The sequence below is a fragment of the Dermacentor silvarum genome, chromosome 7 (assembly GCF_013339745.2).
Source record: "Dermacentor silvarum isolate Dsil-2018 chromosome 7, BIME_Dsil_1.4, whole genome shotgun sequence".
Classification (NCBI taxonomy): Eukaryota; Metazoa; Arthropoda; class Arachnida; order Ixodida; family Ixodidae; genus Dermacentor; species Dermacentor silvarum.
The window spans coordinates 130592608-130612763 of NC_051160.1; the positions used below are offsets into that span (position 1 = coordinate 130592608).

At 48.1% G+C, this 20156-nt stretch overlaps 1 protein-coding gene across 1 annotated transcript; it reads left to right on the top strand.

Moving 5' to 3' along the window:
- Positions 1-1040: 1040 nt before the first annotated feature.
- LOC119459736 (uncharacterized) lies at positions 1041-9075 on the top strand. The gene is made up of 4 exons (XM_037721365.2): positions 1041-1362; positions 2345-2560; positions 7169-7422; positions 8737-9075. Exons 1-4 carry the CDS (start codon positions 1071-1073, stop codon positions 9073-9075), a joined length of 1101 nt encoding a protein of 366 aa, XP_037577293.2. The 5' UTR covers positions 1041-1070.
- The last annotated feature ends 11081 nt before the right edge of the window (positions 9076-20156 follow it).

Sequence of the window (20156 nt, forward strand, 5' to 3'; positions counted from 1 at the left end):
AGAAACAAGTCGCGTAGTACATTATGACAAATAACGTTTTGAAACAGACTTAAACGTTTATCTGCCGTCAGGATGACCGATTCGGTAGGAAGAATGTTGGCTTCATGTCAATAACCTTAACGATAAGGAGCAAATAAGAAATCAAGCAACACCATGCTTTACGAATTATTCTGTGAAGGTGATCCTTGCCAAAACTTCACACAGACGGTACGTATCGAAGTTTTGGGCGAAGAAGCATGTTAATTATGTAATTAAAAGACCACGTGACGTTGGAAAATTTGCGTTTTCGATACCCAAGCTGGATATTAGCATCATTATTTATAAGCTGTGTGCATGCCATGAGGTGTTCGTGGACACAAGGACGCTAACTACATTTCTAAGACGTTAAGGTTAGCACCATTTATGATGTGAGCAGGATTAACCCGCGGTGTGTTTCGCGTGCCGTGCATTGAAACGCATCGATGCAAAGTTGCGCTGCACTGTTCTAAACAATACACAAGAAGAAAACTTGCAGCATATGATGATGCGCACAAGGTTGTCATGTTTTCTTCGTCCGTGCTCTAGGAAAACTGTTCAGCGCAACTTCGCATTCTAGATTAAGAACCAATTGGATTGCACGCAACAGTTTATTGACTTAGATGTATTTACGTAAGGTGCTATAAGCGCATTCATTACACCATGCAGTTAATAATAACGTCAGCGTCAGCAGTCTGTACTTTTATTGTGTCAATTATAGATGTTATTTCACAATAATGCACGCAGTCGGCAATCAGAAGATTTAGGAAAACAAACGCAGGAGCGGGAATCGGTAATGTAGACTGAAGAAATAGGCCGCTTAAACACAGGACCTTGACTGACTCCTGAGAGAGAACGACGAAACCCACAAGAAACTTGTGCTATCGATAGTCTTTGCAACTTCTCAAACATGGCCGCATTGCTGTCCTATAAATAGCAATATGAAATAGCAGTATGCAAATAGCAATATGAAGGCGAAGTACTGACGCCTTCGCTCTCCGCGTAGGACGAGCAGGCACGTGGTCACGGAGAAGCAGCTCTCGGACTGAGGTGACATGGAGCGCGTGCTGCAGTTTTCCGTGCTGGTGTGGAAGAACATGTACCTTCGCCGCCTGAGGGTGCGTCCGGTCGCCTTCGTCGTCGAGATTCTCATGGTGACCGTGCCGTTCATCAAGATCCAGAACGAGCGCGGCCGCGGAGGCAATGACGCCGTGGTCAGCAGCATAATCTACCCTGTTTATACGCCGGACTTATCAGACCTCAGGTTAGACACGGTTTTCTATGGGCCCGTCAACAAGTACACGCGCCGCATCATTGACGTCGTCCAGAAGAAGCTGCCTGGAGTCGGTGAGTTGCTCTCAGCAACCCTATTCAGTAAAATGGTAGCTGCGCATTCACCGTACTGCACAAACAGATATATTTTAACGAGCACACTCGAAAGCTGCACATAAAGATAAATATATGGCTTATCAGGCACGCTATGCAGTATCAAGCAGTTATTTTCAGAAGAGCCAAGCTCTACAATATGCTTCGCGAGTATAGTACCAGGTGGAAGATCACGTAGAAGCATCGTGCTATGGATCTCTCTCCCTGCTTCCGCATTATGGATCACGTGTCTACCCGAGGGGGGCATGAGCCCACCTTTGTGACTGTGGTATTCTGCTGCTGAGCACCAAGTTACGTGTTTGATTTGCAGTTTCGCACTAACCTCTGTGCAAAGAGGCGCATCCAAGGTAGCATCAAGGGAGGATGGGGTTCACTAATACGAATAAAGTACTGGAAAAGTGGAGTTACTGTTGTCGTAAATCAACAGAACGACTTTGTACAGGCGGGGAAAGCCGGGGGAGGGGGCGAGGTTAGAAGTAGAGGTGAGAAATGCGCTTTTTTTCACTCATATCTCTTACAGGTATCAATATCTGCGTGCTCCATATCCATCAACTGAACCCCTACGTACCCTTTTCTTTCTTTTTCACCCCTTTCAGTTAGCCCACTATAACTTCCCCCTGCTTGATTAAGGGTGGAACCTGCTCGTTCACATAAGCTGCTAAGGAAAGCGGTTAGTGCTCGGATTAATGCAGGTTTCCTTGTCAAAACGTTGGCTGCAGTGACATTTCTTGTGCAACCAGTCTATAACTTAAGTCCCACCAGGGTGACACAATGATGCTGGCCGTATCTTTCAAGCTACGCCGCGACGTAGACGGAGACCTCGGTTGGCTTCTGAGTACTGTCTAATGCGAATCGTTTCATATATAAACAAAATTTGTACTAAATAATTTAGGCGTTAAAGCTGTGCTCCCTCACTGCCTTCTTGTTACCGTGCATACTGCAGCGGTGAAGACGATGATGGACGAGGTGGCGATGGCGCAGATGCTCTTCTCAAGGAACGTGACACCCAACTCGGTCGGTCTGTACTTCCAAACTGAATCTCTCGGTGACGACGTGCCCCACGATCTTACGTACACCATCATGTTCTCGAGTGGTGCATACGAGATTACCAAGACCCGCAAGCACGTCACGGAGACCGGACCCTCGCAAGCCGAAGAGCGTGAGTGGAAACTTCCATTGCTTCAGATATAAAAGCTGATGTTTGCTTATGGTTAGTATTAAGTGATTTTTGTTCGAAGCGATATAATAAATTAAAATTTAAATAAATTTTGTGTGTGTGTGTGGAATACGGCCTTTAACCTAAGGTCTTTTACGCCCAGTTTTTGAAATGACTAGTTGGCCTACTTTCCATGCAAGATGTGCGTATCACTGATCTAAAATTCTATGCCTGGAGTCGGAAGTGTCACTCACGTTCTGTGTGTAGGATAGCTTATTGTAGGAATGAATGACAACTGTTTAGTACTGATGTCAGCGAACATTTCCAGTACGTCAAGTACGAATGCAGAAAGTTTCAGTGATTTGATTTTGGTGCTCAGCTATGGACGGTTCTTTCATGGGCGTCGGCATAGTGTGCAGGCAGTGGCGCCGTCTGTGAGCCTTCGGTATGCTGGCTTGGACGAATGGTCCGTGTTGTATCCCAGCTACACGCCCGGTGGTAGTCATTGCTTATGTTTGTTTTAAGACTCGCGTCTTCTGCTTTGTATGGCACGGTGTTTTCTGCGTTGGGAAAGATTCTGTGAGACGTTCTGAAGTGACTTACCTTGGTATAGCCGAAGTTTCTGCTGCCCGTGAGCTGGATGAAGCACCCAGCGACATGTGTGTGCGCTTTTTTGCACCTGTTTCTTTTTTTTAATTCACCGCGCATGCACCCCGCACAGATGGTTAACCAGCGAAGCTGAAATGTGCGGCTCTGGTGTTTATCTCTGGGATCATTAAAGTCTTATCACTGGTTCATTAAAGCCTACGGTTCATTAAAGTATCTCCATTATTGGTTACGTATTTGTCTAGCTTGGCCGCATGAGCCGCCGGATCAGCCGACATTGCCAATTGCGCTCCGCATCGCGTCCCCATCTTCTGCCGAGGTGTTGGGGCGAGGCTGGCGAGATCTCTCCCGCTTCTGCTCTCGGTGGCTCATACCCGCATATCCAACGCGGGTATGAGCCACACGTGATTTCCATCTCTCCTTCTTTTATTGCGACAGCAATTATATGGACTCTCCAAGCGCATTTCTGCTGTCGGCGTCACCATCGTCGCCGTCACCGTCAGGTTCCGCGTTAAGTCCAACGGCGATAAAATCGTCGTCGCGCGCCGTACGCCGTGTGCGAGTGAAAACGTACGAGGGTGAACCGGCAATCGCGCCTCAATGTAGCACACGAGAGGGAAGGAAGGCAGGCGGAAAGCGCGCGGTCGTCTTACGTGCGCGCGAGGCACGACGGCGAAGCGATGGAGAGCGAGGAGGGGGTCGGGTTTTGTTCAGTCGGCTGCTGCTCACAGCGCGGCCGCGCGGGCGCCGTATCTTGAAAGCAATATGCGATGCGGGAGAAATGCGCGCCCGCACGGTCCTCGTCTTGAAAGCGTTCAGCGATGGGTACACAGTGCATGCTCCGAGTGCCGGTAGGTTCGCATGCGTTCTGCTTTCGACGTTTAGTTCGCGTTGAAGCGAGACTAGAGACAGTGTGAAGGTCAATTTGCCTGCTGCTGCTGGCGCGCTTTCTCACTCCGGCGTTTTCACAGCGACTTTCCGCTGTCATCGAGCGAGATGTGTTCATGTTTACCTGTGTGCGGGTGACATCGTGCCTGTATAGTAGACGAATATTTACAACTTCTTATGGCCAATTAAACTACTATTCTGTCTTCGTATAGCTCTATACTACTTTGCTATCGCAATCGATGCTTCGCCTTCCGGGAGAAACTGCGACTTTTCTTTCTTTCTTTCGTTCTTTTTTTCTTTCTTTCTTTATTGTGCCTGGCTCATACCCGCATATCCGATGCGAGTTATGTGCCGCACGTGATTTCATTATTGTTAATCGTGATGTGCATGTGATGTTATTGAGGTCATGACCTATCAGTCATGTTAGTCATGCATTCGTACCCTTTCATGTCAATTTTGGTATACAGGGTGTCCCAACTGTCATGCAGCAAGATTTAAAATATCCAAATACTACGTAGCTGGACATAACTAAGCTAATATTGTTTGCTGTCGCTTGGAGATACTCACATAATTTTTGCATTCCAGTTTATTACTGAATTACTCCTAATTATTTAATTCTCAAGTATTATAATTATTTGAAAAGTGTCAATGAGAAAATTGTATAACATGAAAAACTCCCGATTCAGCTTTCTGTTGCTCAATACGTGTTGCATAAAAGTGTTTTTGCGAGCGTGAAAGAAGCCCGCGAATACACGCAAAGTGCCTCGAGCGGCCTGTCACTCGGCAATTTTGCATGTATTCGCGGGCTTCTTTCACGCTCGGAAAAACAATTTTATGTAGCACGTAATGAGCAACAGAAAGCTATGTCGGGAGTTTTTCAGGTTGCTCTACAGTTTTCTTATTGACACTTCTCACCTAATTCTAATATTTGAGAAGTTAATTAATCATTAAGACTAATTAAGTAAATAAGCGGAATGCAAAAATAATACGAGTATCTCTAAGCGATGGCAAACAACATTACCTTGGTTCGGTCAAGCTATGTGGCATTTGCATAATTTTAAATCGTGCTCTATGATAGTTGTATACCAAAACAAATAAATAATGTACCAAACGATCCAGACGCGAGTTCTCGGTAGGTGTGTTTCCGCCGGATGGTTTCTATGCTCGGACAAGGAGCGTTTGGCCTAGGCATATACAGATCTGCTGTAAAAAAATTGTTTCGCGAAACTGCCCTTACTGCGACAGTATCTTTGTAATCCTATGTTGCAGCTTAGCGGCAAACAGTAGTAAAGAAACATACCCGACGACTGTCACAGCGCGGGTGCCCCCGTTCTGCTATGAAGTAAGTTCTCCCGTTTATTCAACATGCCGAGAGAATTTGCCACGTTTGAATGTGGTTAAACCAAGTTTGTCGAATGATAGTGCGGTTTCTCTTGGTTTGGGACAGGACACAGACGCTGCTCGGTGCCGTAAGCAACTAGCGCATCTACAATTGCCCCACAAGACAACACACAGGCGCCGCTCGACGCGGAAGCAGCAGCGAGCGAATAGGCCGATCCCACCGACCGATCTGCGCATGCGCCAGTTTTCCGGGAGTAGCACTTCCACCATCTTGGTTGTAGTCAACTGGTCAATTCCACAATACCGCAGTCCGCGCTCGTTGAGTACTGCGCACGAGCTTGCCAATTCCGGGAGATATAACTACACGGGTGTTTTCGCATTTTAGCCCATCGAAGTGCGGCCGCTATTCGTTCCCATGTTTCTTCGCGTGCTATGTATTACCAGTACCACCTATTATTCCGTTGAATACACGTCTATCAAAGCTTTCGCTCTTCAGAAAACACACAGAATCCGAAGCCTTTGTCCCTTGTGTGGTTGTAGCACCCAGGAACGCAGCAGGTCAATCCTCGCATCGCACGATGGCGCTACACGAACCATAAAAATGGCCAAAAGTCGTTCGGAAACCGGACGCACAGGCACTCCGGGCGGCTGGAGCGGCCGGATGACTACAAGTACCAGCATGCACCGCGGCAGCGGTGGCGTCGTTAAACTGGCCGGTGGGATCGGTCTATTGACCTTCATGCTGCGTCTTCATGCTGCGTCTTCACTGTCTGCTTGCAAGAAGTATTTAAAATCCTAGATTGGGAAGCATTAAGTGCGAAGTATAACGTGACTATCTCCATACCTGCCGGCGGTTTGCAGGTAACGTTGCTGCTGTTTATAAAAAGCAGGAGATGGCTTACAGTAAATGATTGATAATCTATACAAGTCAAGTCCCATGTGTATGTTTAGTATTTAGAAAAACAAGGGTCGTACCGAAGTCGGAAACTAATGGTCACTGATCAGCAGGAACAATAACAAGGACAGTTTTTCTAATACCCCATGCAAGTGACTTCCTCTGTTTCATTAATTTTTTTTAAATGCTGATGCATGGCCTAGTCGTAATGGTCCTTAGCGTACTGCATACGCGCCAGTATTAGGTAGTCTAACAATATATCAATTCACCGCGACCTGTAGTGAGTCTCTTGGACCTGTTAAGTGTAATAAATAGTAGAGGAGACTGTTGCTGGCAAATATGAACTAATTCTTAAAGCGCATATGGCAGGCATTCTTCTCTCATGAACGGCAGCCTGCCATAATCCTTGAATATACTAGCCAATCTATTTGGCCACTATCAGGCTATGGGGCTACAAGTTCGATAAAGATATTGTTGTCGAATCCCTTCTGTTCGGAGAATAAAGAACCCTAGCTGCACAAAATATTCTACGAACATTTACTACAAAGTTTCTCATTACTGAAGTGTTGCTTTGAACACGAATGAATCATTTAAGACAATAGTAAATTTATTTGGCGAATTTTGCAGTGGGCGTAAGCAGCCTGATTATGATGATGGATGGTCGTGCCATGATATGTTTGCCGACATGTCTAACACCAGCGGCCCATCTTCATTTCTGCAGCGTCTCACAGAACGCTTCCAACGTCAATGTTCTGTTACAGTTATACTTGACTTGAGCAGCCTATGCGTATCGCTAAGCATTGTTATCAATTATTATATAGAGCAAATAAACCTAGAAAATAACCTAAGCTGATGGGCTTCCTGCACGTCTCTGCACCCAGCCATGTCGCTACGCGTCGCTGCCGTGCAAGCGGCAGTGGACTTGGCACACATCAACGAGCTGGCGTATCGGCGCTCCAGCACCAGCTCCCAGGAAGAGCTGACGGTCAAGTTGCGGCAGTTCCCGTTCCCCACGTACCACGAGGACACCGACAACACGATGTTCCTCATCGGCCTGCGAATAGGCATCGCGTATGCTTGGCCCTTCTGCTTGGTCATCACTCGCGCCATCGAGGAGCGCCAGAGCGGCATGCAGGCGAGTGACACCCTCGCGCACGTTCCGACTCATGTCTTCAGACAGCGCCACGGAAATTCGCGGACCATCAGGGGCACGCTAGTTTCTTACAAAAATACCTATAGGGATCTGTTGCACTTTTGTCTTCGGTAACTGCGATCATGGTGGTACAGCTACCATGGTAACAATTCTTAGTACACGGATTTGCACAAACTTCGTGCTTCTGGTTTGAAACGGCTTGGTGACATTGCAATTTGTTAGCTTTTGACCGAAGGTTGAGCTATAAATGCGCCATTTTGCAGTGATTATACATGTTCGGAGAGTCTCATTGCCTTCTCCGTTTAGAAGCAAATTCTTCGAAATGTAAGACAATAACGGCAGAGAAAACGTAGTTAGCAGAGCCACAAGACCGTTGAAGCCAGAAGCATGAAGATTGGACAAATCCATGACTCGCGTAACACCCGTGCTACAGCTGAAAGAGGGCCGCGCTTTAGTCTAGTAACTTAGTTTTAGTTCTTAGTTCTAGTTCTTAGTTCTGTAGTTCTAGTAACTTTAGCAGGAAACTGTAATGGGTGGCAGACACGCGTAACGCGTAAACGTAACAATGACACGGCTGAGACGTCAGCTTTGTTTCGTCCGTGTTGACTTTTGGTTTACTTATCAGTGTGCCATGAGCAGAAAGCTTTATAACAAATTCCACTAACTAGAAACGTTTGTGTCCTTTCTGCATAAAGTAGCTTATATATCAATTTATTCAAACGTGATTTTTTTGAAACATTGCCTAAGTTAGCGCGAGAGACGAGTCAAGCGTATATGGAAAGCACACCAATAAGCAACCAGGACTTTTAAAGTATGTGCTAGCCATCCATTTCATCCTATTGAATTGAGTCGAGCAGTTAAGAAAATAAATAGAAAGGCTGTCTGTGTTTCGATGGATCGTCTTGAAGATCGAGGTGCGGAATATTAAGTTTCATTGCTGAGACGCTTTGGTAACGTCACAGCGCACACATGTATATCATTTTCTGAAGCAATGATTGTACAAAAGCAGGGTTTAAATTTTTGTCTGTCTGGTTACGTGTGTTTGTTTTCGAGTGGCCGCTATCTGTTTGGGAGCTTGTGCGGCAGCTAACCTTTGAACGGGGACGATTCATGGTTTCATCTAATTTATGGTAGTACATTACGTATAGCTAGTTTGTAATTCAAGTTTATGCATGCTTTAATCCGGACTGAGAAGGATGGGACTGCCATATAGAACAGACGAACTGGCAACCTTCACGCATTGCCCCACACAGCACACCGAGAAATCAGAGAATGTATGCATCTTTTATGCAACAGCTGTTCACGAAGCTGATGGGCGTTCCACGAACCTGGTTCTGGATTGTCCAATACCTTTGCGCCATGTCTACCTGGACACTGAGCAGCGTACTGGTGCTCGCCATGATGAGCCAAATCAACGGTCCTTACGGATTGGCATTCATCTTCCGCACCAACCCGACGCTCGTGTTCTCGGCCATGCTCATCTTCAACTCGGGATACGTCCTCATCGGCCTCTTCACCTCGTTATTCTTCGACACAGGTACGCCCGTTTACACAAGCTCGCATCGGTATCAATCAGAACTGATAGCACCCATAGCACTGGTATCCAAGAGTGCTTCTCTAGGTCTGCAGAATTGATGAATAAGAGTTAGAGCTGGCGTTAGGTAGAGCTCATGTGCGTACCAATCTTCTTAAATACAGTGTATTCCGTATTGACCGTGTTTTTGAGTACAGTTCATTTTAATCCCACAGACTTTCTCTGCCGACAGTCTTTAAACATCTCAAGGCTCATTCTCAAATAACAGGCAAACATATCTCTACAAGGCAAATAAATATTGGTTAGTTGTAAGCACAAACTACGAAACAGAGCCGGTAATACATATGGCCTACAACGTTAAATAAACGCGATGCCTCTCAAGATGTTTATAGTTTATTCCTCCTAATTCCTCCTCATTCTTCTAAGCTAGATTTTATTAAGTGTAAGCAGTAATACTGCTTTATAATATCCGAAAGGTTTACACCTTCCTCGTGTGGTATTTTCTCATAGCTGTTTGTCATAGATAGTTTTTCATAGTCAAGACATCCCAAAATTTTTTATTGCATCCTAATTTCGTATTGTTTACAGTTTAACAGTTTTTTTGTCCTTGCATGCTGACGTAAATTCTACCTTTTGTCCTCCCCTGTATGATACATACATGATATGATATGTGTTTGTACTGGTTTTGTGGGTCCCAGAAGTGTTTGGGCTGCATTTTGCAGCTTCCGATCCCTAACATACTAGCACGAATAATGAGCATACATGAAATCAGTTAGTTAAAACTATTGACATTTTGTCATTGGCGACGACATTGGGTAATGCGGAGGGCGGATGTAGGAAAAAGAAGAGAAAAGTGAGCGCTCATTGCAATAACTGCAAATTTTGAAACTAGGAAGGAACAAGTAGGTTTTAATTATCGGAAATAGTGAAAAGGAATAACTGCTCCGGGCGCTTTACTATGATGAACACTCAGAGGCACTCTCACATATCTTGGTGTATTAAATGCCGTGAAGTTATTGAAGGTCACATCAGGCAGGGTTTTGTTTAATGCGTCAGTGAGACAGCAGGCTTTGGTCACGTTACAAAAAGCTCCGTTCCCGGCAACACCAACAAGCGGGTGTTGCCCTCCTCCGCTACACGGTGTGTGTGAGTGATTTTAAAAGGAAGAGAAGAGAAAAGTACAGCGCCGTAACTGCCTCTCGGGGGAGGGCACCTCAACAGCGCTGTACAGGGAAGGGGGTGAGGGACATATAGTGACAGGCTAGTAAGAAAGTGGGGTAGAGGGGAGAAGAGAGAGAAAAAAAAAACGAGCAGCAAGGCCAGGAGGTGAAGGCGGCTCGACTCACAGCCGAGAGCGCAGGTCGGCCGGCGCAACCCACTGATAGCGCTCCCAGTATCGCGGGGTGGTCGCACCTATACCCTTCGTGCGCAGGCTGCAGGGCGGTCACTTGCTTCCGCGTCGCTCTAACCAGGTGGTGTTTTGTGGTTGCACTGGCGTTGGTGGCTCGCTCGGCGCGTCGGATGCGTGCCAGTTTATGCTTGGAAATCCGGCGAGCACTCCAGCATCGAAGAGAAGCGTAGTAGTTTAAACTAGAACGCCATAAAACATTGTGTGAGACCGGGCTAGTTGGTAATTTATGACGATGTTCACAGCGCTTCAGCGGACAAACCAAGACTTTCAACTAAACGTACGGTTCATGAAACCGACGCACCAACACACACACACACACACAGACACACACACACACACACACACACACACACACACACACACACACACATATATATATATATATATATATATATATATATATATATATATACGCTCACGTGATTACAATCGAAACTACCAAAACTTGTTTGCCCACACAAAAATCTCTTATGTAATTTTTGCAAATAACCACTGTAGATTACCACAGCGCACTACCACCGGCGCACTTCCCTGTCCGTCTCGTTTTCTCCCGTCGGCCATTTTAGGTAAAAAATTGTCTAGTTTCACCCGAAAGGCGAAGCATCAATTGCGATAGCAAATTAGTAAAGAGCTATACTACAGCGTACTAGAATTCTAGTACACTGTAGCTATACGGAGTAAGGATAGTAGTTTTATCAGCTGTATAAACTTGGACATGCAGCAGCAACGCGCAGAACTGTTGTCGACGCCATCGGCGTTTTGACCGCTTTCGCACTGAACGCGCGCGGCGTTTTTATATAAATACGAATTTGGTGCCGCAGCTAAACGTCGCCTCCCCTCCCTCTCTCCCTCCCGTCCCCCCACAGCCTTTCGCGCGACAGAAAATGTATGAAAAAGCCGGCAGATCCCACGCCCTGTGGGAATCGATGTTATGCGAATCAGTATGCGGGGAGCCTACCAAGTTAAGGAAATGACCATGAGAGCACCAAGACGTAGGCGGCTGTTCTGTGACCTACATGACACCCATGTCATGACATTCATGACATGACAGTCCTCAGGAGTCCCTTTAGCTACACCCAAGAGACCTTTCATGAATATGACTTCGACCATCATCCTTTAGTGTTTCCTTCACTTAGTACCCCCGTCCGAACCCGTTCCACTTTTTGAGTGTTAATATTTATTCACTGAGTCATTGTCATTTTTGCTGAGCCATGGTCATGGCTGATTTCTACCAGCAGTATATGCTTCACTTAGTATCCATGTCCGAACCCATTTCAGTGGTTTTGAGTGTTAATGTTTTTTCGCTGAATCATTGTCATTGTCATGAATCATTGTCATGACTATGACTTCTACTATCATCCTTTATTGTTTCGTTCACCTAGTGACCACGTCCGAACTCATTCCAGTGGTTTTTGAGTGTTAATATTATTTTCGCTGAGTCATTCTCAGTTTTGCCGAATCATGCTCATGAATTTGACTTCTACCAGCATTCGTTAGTGTTTCCTTCACTTATTACCCACGTCCGAACACATTTCAGTGGTTTTTGAGTGTTAATCTTTTTCGCTGGGTCATTGTCATGACCTACGTGACACGCATGTCATGACGTATCAGTTATGTTCGACATACACTCCCGTCATACTACGCCAATTTTGGTACCTACCAAGGAAATGAAACGACCATGAGAGCACCAAGACGTGAGCGGCTGTTTGATGACCTACATTACACGCATGTAACGACATTCATGTCAAGACATGTCAGTTAGGTTCGTCATATACTCTTGTCATAGTATGCCAATTTTTTTACATACCACGTTAACGAAACGACCATGAGAGCACAAAGACGTGGGCGGCGAGATATAGATAGATAGATAGATAGATAGATAGATAAAGAGATAGGTAGGTAGGTAGATAGGTAGGTAGGTAGGTAGGTAGATAGATAGATAGATAGATAGATAGATAGATAGATAGATAAATAGATACTGCCAAAGTAACAAATGTTCGCCAAGAAATGCTTCGCATTTAAAACGTTACAGTGACGTTTCAATTTGTGAACGCGGGTTACGTGCAAGCAATATGGACGCCGCGAACATACACTGCGAGCACCACGGCGTAGAAGCACCAACGGAAAGGGCGCGAACGCTCTCGACGGTGCGACGCCTGCTGTGCCACAGGACAACCGGAAGTGCTACACACGCAACGAAGAGACGTTGCCAACCTACACTGTGGCGTTGAAGCACAAAGGGGAAAGGGCGCGAACAGGGTCGCGAACGCTACAGCAATCTAGACGGTGCACTATGTAGTGCGCCATGAGGGAAAGCGCGTATTGCTACACATGCAAAGAAGAGACGCCGCGAACATGCACAGTGCCCAGCGCGGCGTCGAAGCACAAATGGAAAGGGCGCGAACGCGGCGATTCTCTTCTTTTCTCCAGGTGTCTTTCGCAACGGATCACGTGGCGTGAGTGAGTGGGTGAGTGAATAAACTTTTATTGGGTCCAGCAAAACGTGATAAAACGCGCACCCAGATAATCCCATGACGGGACTGACAGGTCTAGCCTGCCAGCCCGATCACGGGCGCGCTGGACGGCCAGGATTTGGTCTTCAAAGAGGGGACTTCGCAAGAGCGCGTCCCACTCTTCCTTGCTGAACTTCGGGCCCAACGACTCGCATTCCCAGAGCATGTGAGCCAAAGTAGCAGCCTCACCACAGGCCGCGCAACAACAATTCGGATAAATATCAGGATATATGCTGTTAAGAGACACCGGATTTGGGTAGGAGTTAGTTTGCAGGAGTCTGAGCGTGACCGCCTGCGGCCTGCTTAGCTTAGAATTAGGCGGCAGGAAGACCCTTCTCGCTAAGTAAAAGAATTTAGTAACTTCATTGTGCTTGATAGGCGCGTCCCTGTGGTCGGGGGGAGAGTCGTCCGATCCGAGGGCAGCGCGGTCGGGAAAGCCATGCGCAGCCTCGTGGGCAGACTCGTCGAGGTTCAGAGGAACTCCCTCGACCACCCCGACGTGGGTAGGGAACCAAAGGATGGAGTGTGTGGAGCTGTCGCCTTGTTTGGCGCATTACAGAATTTGAACTACCTGCCGGGTTACCCGGCCTTTCTGGAATGCCCTGACGGCCACTTTCGAATCGCTATACACCCTGTCTCTCCGACCGTCTTGCATGGCGAGTGCAATGGCAACCTGCTCGGCCACCTCGGGTTCCGTCGTCCGAACTGAGGCACAGTTGATTACTTTGCCCAAGGTGTCCACGACGGAAACCGCAAAAGCCTTGCCGTCTCGGTACGCGGCGGCATCAACGAAGCTTGCTTCAATCTTGTCCTTGCAGATTTGTTTTAATATCGTGGACGCACTTGCCTTGCGACGACCTGGGTTGTGCACGGGATGAACGTTGTGGGGCAACGGGGCGACGACGAGCTTCTCCCCTATTTCTCTGGGGATCATGGCGTTACTAGCAAAATTCTTGGTGGGGGTGAGTCCGATCTCCTCAAGGATCCGCCTGCCGGTCGGCGTGGTGGATAGTCGAGTTAGCTGGGCCCGTTCCTGAGCCTCGCCTATCTCCTCCATGGTGTTGTGTATGCCGAGCCGGAGGAGGTCCTCGGTATGCGTTCTGACGGGCAGCCCGAGGGCTTTCTTGACAATTTTTCTAATGAGGGCATTGAGCTTGTCCCGCTCGGCTCTGAGCCAGTTGTGCATGGCCACCGTGTAGGTGAAGTGACACAGCACAAAGGCATTGATGAGCCGGAGCAGGTTGTGTTCCTTGAGGCCACGACGTCTGTTCGTCACCCTTCGGATGAGGCGAAAAGCGTTGTCGGTCTTCGCAATGATTTTGCGCAACGCAGTACCGTTGTCGCCACCCGATTCGATGAACATACCCAGAACTCTGATGGTGTCGACCCTGGGTATCGGGTCGCCGCTCCGAGAGAACAGGTGAATGTCAATTTCGGAGACCGGTTTCCAGCCCTTGGGTCTACCCCCTCTTTCTTTTCTTTAAAGCAGAAGCTCGGATTTTGTCGGGGAACACCTGAGTCTGGTGGGTAGCAGGTACTGCTCTGTGACGTCTACAGCCTCTTGCATGGCGCTTTCCACTTGCCCTTCGCTGCCACCGGTGCACCAGATCGTGATGTCGTCGGCGTAGATGGTGTGTTTGATACCTTCAACTTGGGCCAGCTTCCTCGAGAGGCCGACCATGCAGATGTTGAAGAACGCGGGCGCAATGACCGAGCCTTGCGGCGTGCCCCGTGGGCCCAGGAGCACCTCGTCGGAGACAAATTGCCGATCCGCAGCTTCGCTTTCCTCCCCGTCAGGAACGAACGGACGTAGTTATACAGCCTAGGGCCCAGCTCGAGGTCCGCGATGGAAGCCAGGATGTATTCGTGGAGAACGTTGTCAAACGCTTTCTCGAGGTCGAGTCCGAGCAGGGCCCTGGTGTCCCTGGTACTGCCGTCGATGATGTGATGTTTGATCATCTTCATGGCATCCTGCGTCGAGAGGCCGGGGCGGAAACCAATCATCTTGTGAGTATAGACGTTGGTTTCGAGATATCTGCTTAGCCTGTTGAGGACGACATGCTCCGCCACCTTCCCGACGCAGGACGTGAGAGAGATGGGTCGGAGATTGTCCATGTTCGGAGCCTTGCCGGGTTTGGGGATCAGGACAGTGTTGGTGGTCCTCCAGTTCTCTGGGACACTGCCATTTCTCCATGTCCCGTTGATCTTCTCGGTGAGGTATCCAATTGAACGGTCGTCAAGGTTCCGCAGCATCTTGTCGTGACGCCACACCGGCCACACTTGCGCTCCCGCTGCTCGCGCTCCGGCGGATGAAGGTAATTGCGACGCGATGAATGACTTTGCGAGACATGGCGTAGTAGAGCTTTCGCTCTAAAGCTTTCGTTGTAGTCAGTTTAGAACGTACGACCCCACCACGCTCAGAAGCCGAGCTGCCTTACCCACTGGGATAAACGAGGTATTGGCCAAGCGTCTCAACGCGTTCGCTTTCCCGCGAGGAGTTCACAAAGCCTGTTTCGCATGGTGCGAATTCGCAGCTGCGGTAAATTGGCCGCCGGATGCTTCGTGCGTGCGCTTTGTCGATGTTCGGCGTGCTGAACTTCTCTGCGAAAAACGCAGATGCGGTGGTAGCCACTGTAGCGGCGGCTCGCTCATACGTTATCGTCAGTCAGAATGCTTAACGAGTATGCGAAAAACGCAGCTGCCGTAGATCCATGTGAAATGGGATTGCGAATTTCGCATCTGCGGAAATCGTAGCAGCGAAAAACGCACTGCAAAGTAGCACCATGTGAAACGGGCTTTACTCGAAGGTCCGCTAAGCGGCGTTCAATTGGACATTACTGCTTGCTCAGCTTCCTCATTCGCAACTCATAGAGTTCAGAATAGTGGCTAGCCGGGCTTGTAGGTACGAGCACATAGTTCAGCAAACAGCGCTGTGTCCCCTTTTCTGTGTCCCGTTCATGCGCTGTTTGATAAAGTATGTGCTCACAAGAAGTACTTGGGTGTCCTCAGATTTTTTATCCTGATGGTATATGTGGCGGTGCACTGACCGTCTTCGGGGTCATACAAAAGTTGCAGCAACCTCAAAACATAAAAGAAAAGAAACACTTTCCTGGCAGCTGCCGCCCCTCGCATACCCTTTGTTACCATGTGACCCCGCTCCCCTACATTTCAGTAGCTGCGTTGTTCCCCCTTGTGAACACGATTGAATGTACACCTTTTCAGGTGTGGGTTACTCACAAATTACCTATCTTTTTTTTCTACTGTATGCATGCGCAGGTTTGTAGTCACGTTATAGCGCCACTGTATGTGCGCCCAAAGTTTGTAGTCACGTGGATTTCTCTCTCTCTCTCTCCAATTTCAGTTTAGTTTGACATGAGTCAATGTGCATGTTGGTATGCATGACGTCACTAAATGTGCACGTGATGGTGGTCATAATCCAGGTGCCGTGTTTCTATATATATATATATATATATATATATATATATATATATATATTGTGAGAAGCCAACAAACAATGATACCAAGGACAACATAGGGGAAATTACTTGTACTTACTAATTGAATTAAAGATGATAAATTAATGGAAATGAAAATGGATGAAAAAAACCGCATAGCCACGAAGTGAATGATGATGAGTGGGCGAATCACCGGGGGATCACTCGGGCAAAACGCCGGAAGCGTTCTCTGGAAGCCGGAAGCTAGTTTCCGGAACCAGAAGTGGAAACGGAAGCCGAACCGGAAGCTGAAGCCGGCTTCCAGTTCCGGCTACCGGAAGCGGGAGCTTGGCGTACATATACTCTATATATATATATATATATATATATATATGTATATATATATATATGCATTTACATACATACATACATACATACATACATACATACACACACACATACATACAATGCGGTCTCCATGCCAACCAGAGCTACGGACTACGAGGGACAAGGCTCGGCCCTAAGGTGCTTCGTCCCTAAAACAACTGTCCGCAGGTGGGGAACAATCCCACGTCTTCGCATTACGCGTGCCATGCTCTTACCATTGAGCTACAGTGGAGCCGTTTTCCCATCCACTTTCTGCGGTATTTCTTTTACAAGTAGAACTAATCCTGGGAGTGTCAGCCAGCGCCACCGCTCACACACCTAAGCGGCGGATGTTGAACATCCTTTCTGCGGCAGGCGTCACGAGCACGTGATCTTTTTGGGTGATGGCAACTGGTCAATAAACCCACATATGCTACCTCAAGGCATCAATGTTGCCGGATTCGAGCCCTCGTTATGTAATGAACGAGAAGAAAGGGAACCGAGGGGCCCGATTTTTATTAATCGTATCATAAGAAGCCATCAAACATTGATACCAAGGACGACATGGGGGAAATTGTACGTATTAATTGAATTAAAGGAAGGATAAATTAATGTAAATGAAAATGGATGAATAAACAACTGTCCGCAGGTGGGGAACGATCCCACATCTTCACATTACGCCCCCAACTCAATGTGAAGAAATGTCGGTTTGGAGCAAAGCAACTATACTTGGACACGTGGTTTGTAAAGACGACATTTTACGCCACAATTTGAAACTTCGCGCCGTCAGCGACTACCCGAAACCGACATCTCTAGAACGACATCGAAGTTTCATCGGGCTCTGATCATACCTTCGTCGTTTCATCAGGGATTTCGCTTCTATAACTGCTCCGTTGACCCAACCCTTGCGAGGGGACACTGGCCTTTCTACATGGCCCCCAGTTTGTGACCACACTTCGCCGTCTCCTCACATCACCGCCTGTACTGCGCCATTTTGACCCCATGGCTCCCACAGAAGTAAACACGGACGCAATCGGCGTAGGCCTTGGTGCTGTGCTCGCTCAGCGCAAAAGTGGACACAGCGAATACGCAGTAGCCTACGCGAGCCGCACACTAACCAAGGCCAAATCTAATTATACTCCGTCACAGTGCTTAGCTATCATTTCGGCCTCTGCAAAATTTCTACCAAACCTGCACGGCCATCCCTTCGATGTCGTTACCGACCATAACGCCCTATTTTGGCTGTCGACAGTGAAATACCCATCAGGCCGCCTTGTGCGCTGGGCCCCCCGGTTACAGAATCTCGAAAGTCGCGTTGTCTATCGGTCTGGCCGTAATTATACCGACGCGGACGCTCTCTCTCTCGCTCGCCCATATTAAGTGACACGACTTGCGTTTCCGCCATCGACTCGATGTTTCGTTACCTGCGCTCATCGATATGGCTGCAGCTCTTTTGGACTGCCTTTCTGACTCCCTGGTAACTCGCCATTCCCCTGCTATTCACCGTCAAGCTTCTTACTTTGCGGTGCGGGACGGACTGTTCTATCGACGCAAATACGCTTTAAACGGCCGCAAGTGATTCGTCGTCCCTCGCCACCTCCGCGAAGATGTATATGCTCCATTTTTCATGCAGACTCACCATGCGCCACACTGGCCTCTTGAAAACTTAAACGAAGCTCCGCTTGCGCTTTTATTGGCCTGGGATGTACACTTTTTTCTAGCAGTACATCTGTTCATGTTCAGCATGCCAACGCCGCATTTCTCCTGCTCGCCGTGTGTCACCTGAGGCATTATGCAGAAACGGCGGCCCTACCAACCCCCACAGCCCGCGACGTTGCGTCATTCCTTTTGCAACACATCGTACTTAGCCATGGTGCGGCCCGGAAACTTCTGAGTGACAGAGGATTTGTATTGCTTACCGAGGTAGTTAACGCGCTCCTTACTGCGTATACCGTGCTGTCCATCGCACCACTACTCCTTTCACCCGCAAACTAACGGAACCATTGAGCGACTTAATTACAGTTTACATGACATGCTATCTATCTATATTGCACCCGACCACACCAACTGGAACCTTGTTTTACCATATTTGACTTACGTCTACAACACCGCCTCACAGGTCACGATGAGCTTCCCCCCTTACTTCCTCGTATATGGACGCGAGCCTTCCTGTACACTTCACACGATTCTCCCTTACGGACCGGACCCATCCAAGTGCACTCCTCTCTCTGAAGCTTCTAGATAACGCCGAGGAATGGCGCCAGCTCGCCCGATCTTTTACGACTGAATACAAATTGCAGCAAACGTTCCGTAGTGATGACGTCCGACCGACCAGCGAATATCTGCCAGACTCTTTATTCTGGCTCTGGATACCTTCGACCACGCCAGGTCTTTCATCTCAACTGTTCGCCAAGGTCCACGGTCCCTACCGCGTCGTGCAGCAGACGTCCCCTTCCAAAACCTCGCCGAGCCGCTCACACCATCCGCTGACTTAAGGCGCCGTGGCCGCGAGACAGTGCATGTGCAGTGACTCAAACCTTACCACGCGGTCGTCCTACCCTCCCCTTGACTCGCCAGGGTGGCGCTCTCTTCTCCGGGTAGAAGTTGTAGCGAAGAAGACCGGCGTGTGCTTCCTGCGCATCTTGCACGCCGCGCTCGAAAAGAGCTGGCGCGCTTGTTGGCCAACGCTCGATCAACTTGTGTATCGTTTTGGCTTGTTAATTGAACCGCATTGCCACACACACACACACACACACACGCACACACACACACACACACACACACACACACACACACACACACACACACACACACACACACACACACACACACACACACACGCGCACACGCACGCACGCACACGCGCACGCACGCACGCACGCACGCCCACGCACGCACACAAACTTTCACCGCTGTCGCGCTATGCCGATCTTTACACTGCATTGTTTTGGAAGACGCAAGACCTTCAGACGCACAAGCGATTCGGTGTGTGTGTGTGTGTGTGTGTGTAAAAACTTTTTATTTACAAAAGTCCTGAGGCTCGACTATTTCAAGTCGAGGCGGGCCGCTCCCACGATGGCACCGTTAGGCCCAGCCCTTCAGCGACATCGTGGGCCCTCTGGACAGCCCGTAGCTGATCTTGAAAAGATGAACTCTCTAGCATCTTCTTCCAATGGAGCCATTCTTCTTCAGGGTTGGTGAGAGTCGCAGGGCATCCCGCGAGCATGTGTCTGATCCCAATGATGCCATTACACGTATGACAATCTTTCTTGACCTCTCTTTCTGGATACATTTTATCAAGGTGGTACGGCGTGGGATAAGTTCCTGTTTGTAATAGTCTCATTGAAACTGCCTGAGCCCTGTTCAGCTTTGAATGTGGCAATGGAAATTGTCTGCGTCCTAGATAGTAGTGTTTAGTAATCTCGTTATGTGTTAATAAATGATCTCTAAATTCCCCG

Coding starts and splice junctions, on each gene's coding strand:
- LOC119459736 (XM_037721365.2), top strand. CDS start 1,071: ATGGAGCGCGTGCTGCAGTTTTCCGTGCTGGTGTGGAAGAACATGTAC. Junction 2,561..7,168: donor ACCCTCGCAAGCCGAAGAGC/GTGAGTGGAAAC, acceptor CTCTGCACCCAG/CCATGTCGCTACGCGTCGCT. Junction 7,423..8,736: donor AGCGCCAGAGCGGCATGCAG/GCGAGTGACACC, acceptor TTTATGCAACAG/CTGTTCACGAAGCTGATGGG.